General features: G+C 38.7%; 1 protein-coding gene across 6 annotated transcripts in view; it reads left to right on the top strand.

Annotated features, from left to right (window-relative positions):
* The window catches only part of SLC16A9 (solute carrier family 16 member 9), a 33,895-nt gene extending 25,410 nt beyond the window's left edge, over positions 1-8,485 (top strand). For all 6 annotated transcript variants that reach the window (XM_034777251.1, XM_034777250.1, XM_034777252.1 and 3 more), the window contains 4 exons: positions 2,165-2,308; positions 3,697-3,792; positions 6,035-6,946; positions 7,327-8,485. In XM_034777251.1, coding sequence (XP_034633142.1) covers positions 2,165-2,308; positions 3,697-3,792; positions 6,035-6,946; positions 7,327-7,505 — 1,331 coding nt within the window. In that variant the 3' untranslated portion in view covers positions 7,506-8,485. The remainder of the gene's footprint in view (positions 1-2,164; positions 2,309-3,696; positions 3,793-6,034; positions 6,947-7,326) is intronic.
* Positions 8,486-15,029: the final 6,544 nt, after the last annotated feature.

Here is a 15,029-nt window from a genome sequence, read left to right as displayed (position 1 = left end):
GATTGTTGCCTTTCCCCTTGACAAGCAGCAAGGTTGAACTTCCAACTAGCTTCCTTACCTCTTTTAAAATCAAAATAACCAGCCTCCAGAATCAAGCTTCTGGTTTCCTTCACTAACTCTTTCTCCCTTATCCCTTGCCTGGATAGAGCCATAAAGTAAACCACCTTGAAGAGTCCTAAAACTAACAACTTCTGTAGAAGCAAAAGCTCTGACCTGCTTTTCACTTGACCTATGGTTCCCTTCAGCTGCCAGATCTGTACTCCATCCCAGCCTCCTTCCCAGAACTGCTTGTGCCTGTGCCAGTACTGCTGCTAACCGTACTAAAAGCCTGTCTCACATTCCCAGTTCCCACCTTCACTAATTTGCAACTGCTGTTTACCTTATGTTACCCACCTTGCCTTAATGCCCATCTTCTGGGAATTTCTCATGTTTTCCCTTAACATAAGCAGGACCAACTTGACAAATGTCATCTAGTACAGTAGTAATCTACCATACTGCCATCTTCTATATAGTACTTCTAGAGAATTGCAATTAGATATGGGCTAGATCCAAATATCCTTTAACTCTGAAGTCTGATCTTCTCAAATGGCTACTGGCTCTAAAACTTGCCAGTCTAAAAACCTGGTTCTGAAGACTTCCAAACTTAGGAATTTCAGATACGAGTTTGAATTTTGCAGCTCAAGGCCGCTGCTAGTTACAAGTATTATTATTACTTTGGTAAGCTTATGATCACACATGCAGGTTCTTTTTATTGCTTTTAATATGTTTTCTTTGTAATGCTTTCAGCTTAAGAATAAACGTGCTGACTTAGAAAGAGCCATGTGGTAACTTACAACTATGGGGAAATAACCTGTTTTGTAGCCTCTGATGAGAAAGCAAAGCACAGTCTGGCTTGCTGGTGAACTCCATTCAGCAGGGAACTGTGCTGCCTGGATAAACCCTGGTCAGGGAGAGATGTGTGTCTCTACCCAAGAAAGGTGACAGCCGAGAAACCAGGAGCCTAAAGTGGTTGCCCTTGCTGGGCCATAGAAGGAAAAGGCCAGTGCAATTTCCCTGAACTGTGCCAGCCCCTGCCTCTCATTTTAAAAAAAAAAAAAAAAAAAAAAAAGCTCTGTTCTGTAGCCTCGTCCTCTATGGGAAAGATGAGGGAGACGTGTGGGAAAAGGAGGCTTATTTAGTGGGACTTATTAGAGGTGTATGGTGATGCCACTAGGAATTATTTCAGATACTTGCATATGACTCTGTTTTGCATTCTGTATTTCCCTGCCTGTAACAGACAGCAGCTTACTCATGTATCTGATTTTTAACTCCCTCTACTTTAATGTTCTACTTACGATATTATTTTTGAAATTAATGAAAAAAGAGCTCCTCTATGCTTCATGATCACTGTTCTAGACTAATTCAGCTACAATGCCCCACAGCTGTGGTCTACACTAAATCCCTCATGTTATGCCGGTTTTAAAATAAACACCAGAAAAGCTTTTTACAACAATCTCTTATCAAAATAGTCTATTTGTAGTCAGTCTTTCATTTCCTGAAAGATTTGGGAGAAAGGTAATTTAGAGTTGATGTTTTCTTAGTGTAAGCACCAGATGGCACTGTTGCCATGAATGTAAGGAAAAATTAATAATAGAGAGACAAGGTAAGATAATATCTTTTACTGGAACAACTTCTGTTGGTGAAAGAGACAAGCCCTTCAGGACCCTAAGAAGAGCTCTGTGTAGCACAAAAGCTTGTCTCTAATATCCTGGGACCAACATGGCTACAATAACACTGCAAAAAAAAAAAAAAAAGAAAGAAAAAGAAAAACAGAACAAACCAGCTTGACGTTTTTAAATGTTATCCTATGTTGTTTTATGATTATAGCACCAGGCTTTTCTAAAATATCATTAAAGATGTAAAATAGAATGTTCATATTTTTCCAGTATCATTCAGTACTGTTTGAGTGAAACTTGTCAAGAATGTATAATACATGCAAATGCAATGTGACATTGTAGGTTTATGATGTATTGTATTGAAGACTATAATACCACTGGGATCCTGAACAATTTTTAAGAACTACACCAAATATATTATTGGGGAAAAAAAACCTTTGAGTTCTTTTTTATTGGGACTGATATTTAAAAGCTATTTTCTTTCTTCTCTTCCCTCACCCTCGCTGTAGGTCCTGTCTGTAGTGCATGTGTGTCTTCTTTCGGAGCAAGACCTGTGACAATCTTCAGTGGCTTTATGGTGGCTGGGGGCCTGATGATGAGCAGTTTTGCACCGAATATATATTTTCTGTTTTTTTCATATGGAATTATTGTTGGTAAGAAATTTCATTGTTGTTCATATTGAGACTAATCATTCAGAAACTAAATGTTGAATTTGTATAAAGTCTGTTATTTTCAGAATAAGGACCAGATTCCGTAAATGCTTACTCATGCAAGCAGTTCTTACTTTAGGGCTATGTGGACATAGGGGTCTGCTGCACATTTGCAGTTGCGGGATTGAGGCCTTAGTTATCCAGATATAGAGAACTGTTTATTTTAAGAATTAATGGATTGTGTTACAATACTGTCAAATACAAGGAGTATGAAGGCTTTTGAGGACTCCTCAGAAGATTAGTCTAAAAACTAATGTGTTATTACCTTTCCTTGATATTGCTGATTGGTGGTGGAAGAAGGCAGAGATTATCTATTACCCTACTTTCTTCATGTTCTCTCCCACAGCTGTGAAGTTGTAAATTTGTAAGAATAAAAGCTTATAAGGAATCATGTAGTAGAAGGAGTAGTTGTTTATTAATTTTAGATAACAAACCAGAGATCATTAGCAAATGATCTTATGTTTTCTTCATGTAACTGAATTGAAGTTACACTGATACACGAAATTGCAGTATTCCAACTAGCTAGCAACCAGCCACTCTGTTTGAAATAGTCTGATGTAGAGTAAAACAAAGGAAGGAAGCATTCCTATTTGATAATGGTTGGATTAGTATTCTAATCTTAAACTACCTGGCACACAATTAGCCATCCTAGTAATTTGGAAAATCCGTCATTACAGCTGTTTGGATGGAAGCCAATGAAGCAGTAGTAATTGGTAGAGTATGTGATTCATATGGAAAACAGGAAGATTAATATTGAAGTTTCACATTTAGGCTCCTTTTATTGTAATAGTCTTGAAAAATGACTATCGTTTAAAAAATGGCAGGAGTAGCTTTAGACAGTCTGGCTATGTATGGCCAAAATTAAGGTAGTTGTGATATAGACTAAGAAAATATACAAAGAGCATTATTGGTCTTTGCGATTTGTTGGATCTGGAGGTACAGACCAACCGAATTTACGCCATGTGATTAAAAAGTATTGCTTGTGCTTTGAAAGTAAGTCTTTAAAATTCAGAAGTCTGGTGGTTTGTTTTTTGTTTCTGTTTTTAAATCTGGATAGAAAGATAAATTCATATTTATAAAAATGTATCTGATGTAAGGAAAAACAAACCATAAATGTAACTTGAGGGAAACAAGAATGTAGACCTAAGATTTTATTTATAGGTTGATCCTTCACATCCAATCTTTAATTATATTCATTAATGATACTGCTCTACATGTTTTAATTGAATGTTGTCAAGTATTAGCTAGTTCTTGAATTTTCTAAAAAAAGGTAAACTATGTATAGTTATACAGGATGCCTTACGCTTTGATAAACTTCCTATATTTATTAGGGCTTGGCTGTGGCTTATTATATACAGCAACAGTAACCATCACCTGTCAGTATTTTGATAAACGCAGAGGCCTTGCACTTGGTTTGATTTCAACAGGTATGTTTTTAAAATATTACAGATCTCTAGTTTATAAATTATTTGTCCTAAACTGCTTACTGCTGATATTAGTGACTAATGGAGAATCAGAAAGGATTAGTCAAAAATATCTTTAACAAAGCCAAAATTTGGGTCAGTAGTTGTTAGCAGTCTATATAGCTGTGAATGGTAGTGCAAAATAACAAAAATGATGCTCTAGAATAAAATGTAGCCCTTTGTTTATAATTAGAATTGCTGTTTATATAAGCTTATTAGGGGACAATTAGCAAAGCTGTAATTTAAATGGAACATTTTCTAGACGTTGGTTTTGACTTTTAAAAGAACACTGAAAAGTTTTTAATTTTTTTTTTTTAAAAAGCTTGAAGTCAACAGCCCAAACCAAGCTACTTAAATATTTACATGGAAGGGATCCACCGAGTGTGGATCTCTTGAGACAGTTTGGCTCAGCCTCCTTCACAGTGCTGTCCCATCCATCCTCTGGTCTCCTGGAATTGTCCATCATCCTTACAGATAAGGGGTTGTAGACCGAGTAAGCCAGCATGGAGTGGGCAGAGCAGGGTATAGTTGAGAGTGCACATTGTCCCACCTCTGGCCCTGTGGGTTGCATTATCTTTTTCTCTGAGTCCCCTTCTGGAGCAGTTTTGCCCAGGTGTGGAGTCCTGCTGCATAGAGTCTAAATACTATCCCATCTCAGTGTCTTACTGTGGCAGGGCATGATCTGATCCATACTATTTTTTAATTTTGTCAAAGTTGTGGTTGTTTTTGGTGATCATGTCGTGTGGAAGACCAATAATTCTGTGAATTTTTTTATGTCTAAATTTTTCCCAATGTGGTACAATAAAAAAAGTTCAGATTTATGTCATAGCTATGTAGAATTTAAACCCCCCCCCCAATTTAGAAATTGGTAGACTTTCTCCACCATATTATAACAAATTTACATGACAACGTCCCATTAACTTTATTCAAACAACCAGATTCAATATTGTATAGTAGTTGGAACGCCATTGACAGCAGTGAAGCTGCATTCACTTAAACCAAGGGCTGAATTTGGCTTGAAGATTTCTTATAAAATAGTTATTGTGGTAAGGCTGTATAAAACGATTGCTTGGCAGTTATTTGTGAATGTTGCCTTTGAATATTCATGCTTGTGGACGGCACCACTGGCCGCGCTGCGTTATAGAACCCCTCTGGCTTCAGCCTCCTGTTCCTTCTGCAAAACCCCAGAGAAAAATTCTGAGAAAGATGGTTACCTGGTGTGCTTATGCTGAGTCCTTATTCATTTTTTAAAAAACACTGTATTTCAAGTTGATGACACCCTTTTAGTCATTCATTTCATACTTTATTCATATTGATATTTTAACTTGTATTAATCCTTGTTGACGTGATTACTTCCAGTATGGTTTTTTTCAGATAAATTGAAATGACAAGGGTTTTCATTCACTACAAGCATAGATTCAAAAAAAGAAAATTTAATGTCAAAAGGCACAACTCCCTGGATTTACACTCTGATATCCCCAGCAAGCCAGACTGCCTAAACAGGCCAGTACCTGTGCTTTGCTTTGTCTCTGATGGCTGTGACCAGTGTATTGCCCACAATATAAGTTATCACACAGTTCCTTCTAAGCAAGCACATTCATTCTTAAGGTAAAAACATTACAGAGAAGACCTATTAAAACAAGAAAAGAACCTACATATATGATAAAGTTTAGCAGAGGTTACCCCCCACTCCAGCCTAGGGCTCTGGTAGGTTTTATTCCCTCAAAACCCATAACTGGGTTTTCTGCATGGTTACAGGTTCATATTTGTCTTAAATCCGGAACTAGCACAATGGCTGTCCAGAGCAGCCATTTATTTATAGAGCTCGGGCTTTGGTCATGGTCTTCTGTAGCAGGTAATCAGCAGACAAAGACTCTCTTCATGGTAATTTATTTGCATAGTGGGAATTGGGTAATTTTCATTAACCTCTTCCTAGGGATTCCCCAGGAAGTCTACTTAACACTTATTGTCCTAAAAGTCCATACTTGTCTGACACATTTTCAGTATATACTTTATAATTTCCAGATTTTGTATCTTTCATACAATCCTAGCCCACGATAATACATACACTTAATATAATAGGGCAATTTCCTTGAAAGACCTTATCTGTCAGTTGTAGTTCAGTCTCTTTAATATTAAAGCTTGCTATTGGAGAACTGAGGTAACCTCATGAAATAACTTACACTGATCTTATTTCCTTTTCTAGGTTCAAGTGTTGGACTTTTTATATACGCAGCATTACAAAGAGAACTCATTGAGCTATATGGACTAGATGGATGTTTGCTAATAGTTGGAGCATTATCTCTAAATATACTAGCATGTGGCAGTCTAATGAGACCTTTGGAGTTATCTGATTCCCCTTTGCCAGAAAAGTCATGCCTAGAAAAAGTTCCAGATCAATACTTGATTTACTACGAGAAAGAAAATGTTGAAGAAAATACAAGCATCCTAGAAAAGGGCTACAGTGAAGAAAAAAGTGTGAATAATATGTCCAGTCGTGATTGCAAACAGGACAGCATTTTAAATAAGAATGGATTAATATCAATACATGCAAAAGAGACAGACACTTATAAACAGAAAGTTGTAGAACAAACATACTTTTGCAAACAGCTTGCCAAGAAGAAATGGCAACTGTATTTAAACTACTGGGAAGAAACGTTGTTTCTGTTTAAAAACAAAGTATTCTCATCACTTTTTATTGCCATCTTACTTTTTGACATTGGTGGATTTCCTCCTTCACTGCTTATGGAAGATGTAGCAAGAAGTTCAAACATTAGTGAAGAAGAATATGTTATGCCTCTTATCTCCATTATAGGGATTATGACTGCAGTTGGTAAACTTGTTTTAGGAGTACTGGCAGATTTTAAATGGATTAATACTTTATACCTATATGTAATTACCTTAATAATGACAGGCGTGGCCTTGGTTGCAATTCCATTTGCCAAAAGTTACATTATGTTGGCAGTTCTTTCTGGAATTTTAGGTTTTCTCACTGGGAATTGGTCAATTTTTCCATATGTAACCACAAAGACTGTGGGAATTGAGAAACTGGCACATGCATATGGGATATTAATGTTCTTTGCTGGACTTGGAAATAGCCTTGGACCACCAATTGTTGGTAAGATATTGGATTAAGTGATGTCAAATTCTAATTGTTATAGATTCAGTTCAGTACCAAATTAAATGCGTTTACACTGAAGTCCTTTCTAGTTAGTTGTGATGATAGTAGAATGATGAAATTAAAATATTTAGAAAGTTACAAACACATTTCTCTATAGCTGACTAGACGAATGTAAGGGGAATATAAACATGATGAAATATTACATGTTGTGCTAAACAGTTTTTAGATTATATTTGTTAGTTTGCATGTTTTATGGTTTAGTATATAATGTTGTAATGTTACATTTTTTTGTGAATTCAAATATGATGATTCTCAATACATTTCTGCTGTATGTTCAGTAATTGCATATCATTGATCTAAGTTTTATTCTTTTTCAGGTTGGTTTTATGACTGGACACAGACATATGACATTGCATTCTGCTTTAGTGGACTTTGTGTTCTGCTGGGTGGATTTCTTCTGTTGGTGGCAGCTCTGCCATGCTGGGACAACTGTAATTATCAGAGTGCAAAGCCACCTCCAAATACTTACTCCTACACAGTTGCATCTAGTGTTTAAATGGCAGCTGGAAAACACTTCAATGCCTTTTTATACTATGTACTATATAACAAAATGTTTTAGTAATTTTTCCACTTATTTATGAAATACAAAAATCCTTTTACAAATAGAAAAAAATCCAATGATGCTTGACATTCATTTTTTTTTTTTTTTTAAGAATGGTCTTGCTTCTTCTACTTTAGACTGTGGGTTTGTCTACACTACAATAAGAAACCTGTAGCACCAAGTCTCGGAGCCTGGGTCAGCTGACTTGGGCTGGGGGCATGGGCTAAAAATTGCAATGTAGATATTTTGGGAGTGGGCTGGAGTCTGGTCTCTGAGACCCACCCCCATCATGGGGTTTCAGAGCCCGGGCTTCAGTCTGAGCCTGAATGTGTGTCTACATTGCAAATTGCAGCCCTTCAACCCAAGTCCCATAAACCTGAGTCAGCTAGCCAGGGCCAGCCACAGCTGTGCCAACGCTCTCTTATTGCAGAGTAGCTGTACTCCATGTGTTCAGCCTCCATCTACTGTCACTTCCTTTCACCCAGTAATGGGGATATTCTGCTGTATTATCATCAGCTCTATTTTTGTTGTTGTTTTATGAAAAAAAATCTTATGCTGTAGCAATTTGGAATATATTAGAAGGCCCTTTTCTTAATGGAAAAGGATGGCACTAATGTCTCCAATAGTTGTACAATGAGAGGCTTGAAAAAAATACCTTATCACCTAGAATGCAATACATTGATGAGGTGCTTATATCATGGTAAGGTAAATGTTTCCTTTTTTAAGGTTCCCCACTTTACTGTAAAGTGCTAATGAGGAAAAACTTCTATTGTATAACTGAAGTAAACATTATGGTAAAACTTAACATTTTGCATACCACTGCAAACTAAGATGCTATGCTCCAAATATTTTGCTGCACACTTTTTGAAGTTTGTTTAAAAACTGTTGAACCAAAATCTTTCAAACCAAGGAATAAATATGATTTTTTGAAACCACCTTAAACTCTGACTCAGTTATGCAAGCGCTTCATCCTACATTGGATTGGAGCTGTGGGATCTCACCCCCAAGGACATGTTCCTAGGCACTTTCACTTATTCTTGTTCTATTATTTGAGTCTGGCTTTTCCAGGCCCTGTGCAGTGGGATCAAGTTCACCAACTTTCTGCAACCCAAATTCCCACTGAAGTCACTGCATGGTTTTAAATTCCTTAAGAAAAACAGATGCATAATTAAGAAATATTATTGTTAAACCGTTACACGAAGATTGATTGTGTGCTTTCTGTCATGGTTATGAACTGCACTTTAGACCCCTTTTAGTCCTTCTTAGATGACGGGCATGGCTTCCTGTATCTTTCTGAGCAGAACCACATGGTCCAACCACTCTGGAACTCGGTCTTTAGGTGTCTGCTCCTATTTATCAACTAGGTTAATGCAACAGGCCCAACTGCATTTGGCACTTGTAAGCTCTTTCACTGTGGGGAGCTGTGACCACCAATTTGATTAGAGTGGCTCAAAAAAAAAAAAAAAGGGGGTCTTCAAAACAAAGCAGCATTTATTTATTCACTGAAAGTACAATGTAAAGCCTTATACGTCTTACTCGTACTCTAATCTTTCCTTGCCAGCTTCTGCAAGTTCTCTTCATCCCAGCTAACCTCAACCTCTGGCTAGGGAGAAACACTGTCCTGCTCAAAACATGCTCCCTCTGTCTGTCTGTGTGTTCCCTGGTCAGCCTGGTCAATGTTTTGGTGGCACTTTCCTGGGCAGTCTCTGCCCACTCCTTTAAAGGCTAGGCCCTGGGCTCCTCTAATGTTTTAGTGTTGTCTTTGATTCTCTTTCCAGCCTTGGCAAAGGAGCTGTCTCACCAAGGTTGGGGCTGAAGAGTCATCTCTTCACAGTTATAAACCTGGCTTGTGTGTGTTTTAGGAAGTTCCTTATCTAGGCTATGATGTTGCCTTTCCTGCTTGGTTCCTCAAGCCCAACAGTTCTCAAACTGTGATTCTGGACCCAAAAGTGGGTCACACCCCCATTTTAATGGGGTCACCAAGGTTGGCGTTAGACTTGCTGGGGCCTGGGGCCAAAGCGTGAGCCCCATCACCCGGGACCAAAGCTGAAGACCAAAGGCTTCAGCCCTGTGTGGTGGGGCTCAGATTGCAGGCCCCCTGTCAGGGGCTGAATCCCTGGGCTTTGGTCCCCGCACCCAGGACAGTGGGGGCTGAGGCAGTCACAGGCTTTGGTCCCCCCTCCTGGGGTCATGAGAACCCCCACTCTACCCATTCCTCTTCCCTCTTGATTTACACACACACAGGCATGCACCATCTTCATAAACTGCAAGTGGAAGAGGGAGTACTTTCATACAGCAGGAAAATCTGCACTGTGTCAAACGAGTGGGATCTCTTATTCCTTTATTTTTGTTTTCATTAGTGTTTGCCAATAGGATTGAGGTAGGGGAGGTCTGGTTTTTGTATGTTGCAGATCACTGGCCACTTTTGGGTGTGTAAAGTGACTTTTTTCCCTGAGGTGTTAAACTATGTGTGTTGGAGAACTTTAGGTAATTATTTAGTGTGTACACATTTGCCACTTAGAGAACCCAAGTTTCAAATGTGAGTGCCTAAAGTATTTTCAAATTCTAGGCTGGGCAATCCATATGGCCACACACTCAGAATTATAGGGCAGATCTTCAGCAGGTGCAAACTGTCTTAGCTCCATTGAAGACAATTTACATCATCTGAGGGTCTGCCCTATGAATAAGGCTACATGTATGTCATGGAGGTCACGGATTCCGTGACTTTCTGCGACCTCTGTGACGTTGGGGCCCCGCAGTAGCCCAGCTGCTGTGGCAGCGGGGGACCCCACACAGCTCCCAGCTGTCCCCCCAGCTTCCAGTCCTGCAGTGCGGCATGGGATTCCCCGGTGCTTTCGAGCCCCTGTGGGCAGAGGGGATACCCCCCTCCCAGCCACTAGGTAGGGTGAGGGGCTGCAGCTCTCTGCCACTGTATGCAGTGGGGCAGGGTGCTGGACCTCCCTCCCTCCCCATTTTGTCAGGGATGTTTTTAGTAAAAGTCAGGGACAGATCACAGGTTCTGTGAATTTTTGTTCATTGCCCGTGACCTGTCCTGACTTTTACTAAGAATATCCATTACAAAATCATAGCCTTACCTATGAATATATAATATATAGCCATAGCAGTATCATGTATTATCTTTAGCAAAGTGTATAACATCTTATCCAGGACATATCCAACTTGAAGAGGAATACATTGTAATCAGTATTGCCTCATCTTAAATCTTTATTTCTTTTTTCTCCCTGTACACCTACTTTTTGATTATTTCATGAATATGAAAATATAATTACAATACTTGTCATTCTGTTATAAAAATTAAACACTGTAATGATAGAGCAATATCATACATCTCCTCATAAGAAATGGAATTTATTATTAGGCAATTTGTCCAAAGATGGCACTCATGCTGTAGTCTACATCCTTGATGTAATTTCACTTTGAAGAGAGGCATAGGGCCAGATCCTCAGCTGGCGCAAAATCTGCATAGGGTCATTGACCTCAATGGAGTTACATTGATTTATAACAGCTAAGGAGCTGGCCCATGGCTGAGGGTATGAATCTCATCTTTTTCAGTGAGTATGATATATTGAGAGAAGACAACTAGCAGCATTTACTATGGTTGCATCATTTTTCGTTTGGTTCTGTATTCTGGGTAATCTTGTTCAAATATTAGATTTCCACATGACATTAGCTCTGTGGTATGAGCCACCAGGTATTGGGAGCTACTAGGCAGGTCAGGTCATGAAATTCAAATATTGGATACTAGAGAGTGTGTGAACTTTGCCAGTGTGAAAAATGTATTTTTCCCTCTTGTGCATAGAGGTGATTGGAAAATTTTAATCAAAACAATTTTCAGTCAAAAAATGTTTAGAGTTGACCAATAATTTTTTTTTTGTAAAATTGTATCCACTTTGACAATTTTTGTTTAGACAAAAAAAAAAGCTTTCAAATTTTTGGATTTTTGTTGTTGTTTCAAAATGACTTCATTTTGAAAGGTTTCATATACAGTGATGGGGTGTTCACTCCACCCCTCACTGAAAGTATTAAGGTAGCTGGGAAAGGACTAACTAACCTAATAGGCTGCACTTGGGGAGAACTAAGCTGGCTAGGCTAGCCCTAATAGAAGATGGAGCCCAGCTGGAGAGGAACAGGCTGGTATAAAAGCTGGAAGCTGAGGCCAGAGGCGGCTACAGTGTGAAGCCTGCAGCCATGCTTTGCTGGTGGAAAGAGGGAAACTAGAAGCCTTGGAGTGCTGTCCATGAGTGAAGGGTCTACCAGGGGAGGGTGGAGAAAGCCTGATGTAGGTGAAGTAGTAGCAAGGTTTGGGATAGTACAGACCTTAGTTGTAGGGTCCCTGGGCTGGAATGTAGCCTGGGTTCCCCTACTAACAGACTGGGCAGTGGAGCAGAAGACTGCCTGGGACAGTCATCTGATAGGAATTTGAAACCCTGGAAGGGGAGGACAATAGTGACTTGGCTGGAAGACCAAGACACGAAGGGAGAGCATACTGAATTGCACATAAAGGGTGAGCAAATGAGTGGCAGAAGGGAGCATTGGATCTGGAAAGAGCTAATCCTCAGAGCAGCCAAGAGGAGACACCCTAGCAGTGGGGTCAAAATTAAAAATGTTTAATGGCCCCAAAGCCATTTTGGGGGCGGGGGAGGGATTTGGTTTCTCATTTCTTTTAATTTTGGCTTTTTAGACTGATTTGGGATTAAAATTTAATAGCATTTTTTAGTACAGAAAATCTGTGAATTTTTTTTTCCAGCTGTCTCAATTTATATATACTACTTGAACTTTCTCTATACAAGCTTGTTGTGAGCACACTACCTTATGGCTAGGAAGGTTGAACTACTGTCTCTGGAGTGTTCCAGTGATGCAGTGAATTACTGAAGTCTTCAGATTCTGAAGACACCCCACTGTGATGGTGTCTAATGTGAAGAAAAAAATGTGACTCAGTCCAATTTTAGGTGAACACATCTTCTGGGTAGAGGCAAACTCTGAAGTAGCACACAACTTTTCAGAATGGACCTGTCCTTGCCAAAGAGACCTGTAACAACTTTTGGAGCAGAAATGGAATACTAATCAAATTATTCTCTGTACCCCTTTTTGTGGACACTCAATATATGAACAATGGTTGTTGCTTAAATCAGTCAAGTTAGCAGTGAGTCAGGCAGTAGAACAATCTATTTTCTTATTAGCAGATAGTAAGAATATTTATGTCGATTTCTTTGTTTTTGGCAATTAATTCCAAAAGGATTATTGGGGTTTAAATCTCTGCAGTGCTTTACTTAATTGATAATTCTTATGGTTTACTGCAAAAACATATTGTAGTCCACTGACAGCCTATTTGTGCATCCAAATGGATAAGTATTCCTGAGTCCCATGGTTTGTAATCAATGTTGATGGTTAAGAATATATTAAGAGGAACTAGGGGCCATATGGGGTTATGCTGCTTACATGTTGGCATGGAACACCCATTGATGTCATGGCTCTTTGTATTTCAAGGGATTTTTATTTAAGGAATTTATTAGGGGCAAGTGTCACGGTACATTTTTGAGATAAGTCTGACATTGGTCTTTTACCTTTTTTAATCTGCCCACGACACAGTCAGAATTGCACAACAATTTGAAAAGAAATAATAGAAACCACTTTCTAATACTAAATTTAGCTGAACTCCAAAGGACCATATCAGTGATCTTATGATTCTGATCTTAGCTCAATTATTTATGCCACAGAAGCAGACAGTGATTTATCATCCTCTTCAGAGTTATATCAAGACTCGCTGGAGAGCGGGCTATGAACATACTGTCCGAGTTAAATAATTCCCTGTTGCTTTCTTGAAGAGAGAAATACTATATGCCTTTTAAATGCTGCCTGATGTAACTGAAACAGTTTGCAGAAGCAGTTGCTGTAAAGCCCAGCAATGTTTTCTCATTTTTATGCTGTGCTCTTACTATAAAGCTAATTATTACGTTCATTCGATGTTACAGCAATTTAAAGTTTCTCACTGATTTTTCATCTCTGTTTTGTTGCTGATTCATCCATAGTGCAGACCCACTGAAAAGGGTGAACCAGATCCAGCCTACATTTACATTTAAATTGTAGCCAGAGTCACTGTGAGATATACAACATAACACCTCTGCAGGTAGCCCAATTGATCCCTGACTTCACAATACAGTTTGTGCCCTTCTCTCCCTGCGCCCAAAAGGCATTAAAAATTTGGTTTCATAGGAACAATTATAACCCTAATTAAAGTACACTCCCTCTGAAGTGCCATCTCTTTAGTCAGACTGGGAAGGGATGCCTTTAATCACCATTTTTTTTAGGGGACTTAATATAGGGGTCCATGTTTTTTAGTGTAGCCTCTGATTTTTTTTGTGGTATTTTTGTTTGGATGTCCAACTTTAGAGATCAAAAGCTTGATTTTATTTTTTCCAGAGATGCTAAGCACCCACAGTAACCACTGCCTTGACTTAGAATTGTGCATATTTATTAGCTCTTAAAAGAAGAACTCAGTTGTCTAAAGCTAAATACCCAGAAGCAGAGGTGCCCAAAATGAGAGGCCACTTTTGAATTGTGCCAGAGCCTCTAGCAGCAAAAATCATACATGGTTATAAATCTGGAAATGCGAGTAGGGTGCATAGAACACTATATCCATTAAACTGCTAAGAACAACATTATAATGTTCGATCATGAACTCTATAATGTAGTAGGATTCTTGTCTTAAATAGAAAGTCCGCATGTGTCACCTGCTGACCTCCTATAATTCCTCTTCTCCGGGAAGTACTGTTTGTGCTGAAATGTCACTGGATGCTCTGTTTTATGGTGACAGCTAGAAGAAGTTCTTGAGTAACAATATTAATAGCTAGTCAACTTTATAGGTGGCCAGTGTAGTTTGACCTATAGTGAGAGAGCATATCCAAATTACGCACTTTAGTTTTTTGCAGTTATTTTAAAAATTGATGCAACATGACATGCATATCAAGTTTCATAAGGTCATGTTCTCATTCAGTCCCCCTTCCAAAAACTGATTCACTGATTTTTCTTTTATGACTAAGGGCACTTTCTTTCATAGAGCATAATGCTACTTCTGAGGTTGCTACTACAGTAGCAGTTGTGGTAACAAGTAGGAATGACTCATATGGTTCACTGGGGCAAAAAAAAAAAAAAAAAAAAAAATCAAATGTGCCAAAAAGTTAAAGTATCTTCTTCTTTTCTTTCAGTTTGATTAAGCCCAGACTTTCCTTGCTGCATGATGGCATAAAAAATTTACTTAGATGAAAAAAATGGGAGGCATTAAAGAAAAATGTAGTTACAAATTTTGAAAAATTTCAACTGCCTCTAATAAGAGACAAAGTGCAAGGGCCTTGAAGGAAGAAGTATCCACAACAATCATCTCACAGGGTTCTTTTCCCAATGGGGTTTGCCACTCCATCCATAAGCCTGGGTCATGGGGGCCATCTATAAACGCGAGAG

This window comes from Trachemys scripta, chromosome 7, assembly GCF_013100865.1.
Source record: "Trachemys scripta elegans isolate TJP31775 chromosome 7, CAS_Tse_1.0, whole genome shotgun sequence".
NCBI classification, from domain to species: Eukaryota; Metazoa; Chordata; order Testudines; family Emydidae; genus Trachemys; species Trachemys scripta.
Note: the sequence above shows the minus strand (reverse complement) of the source record. Positions and strands in the feature narration are given on the sequence as shown.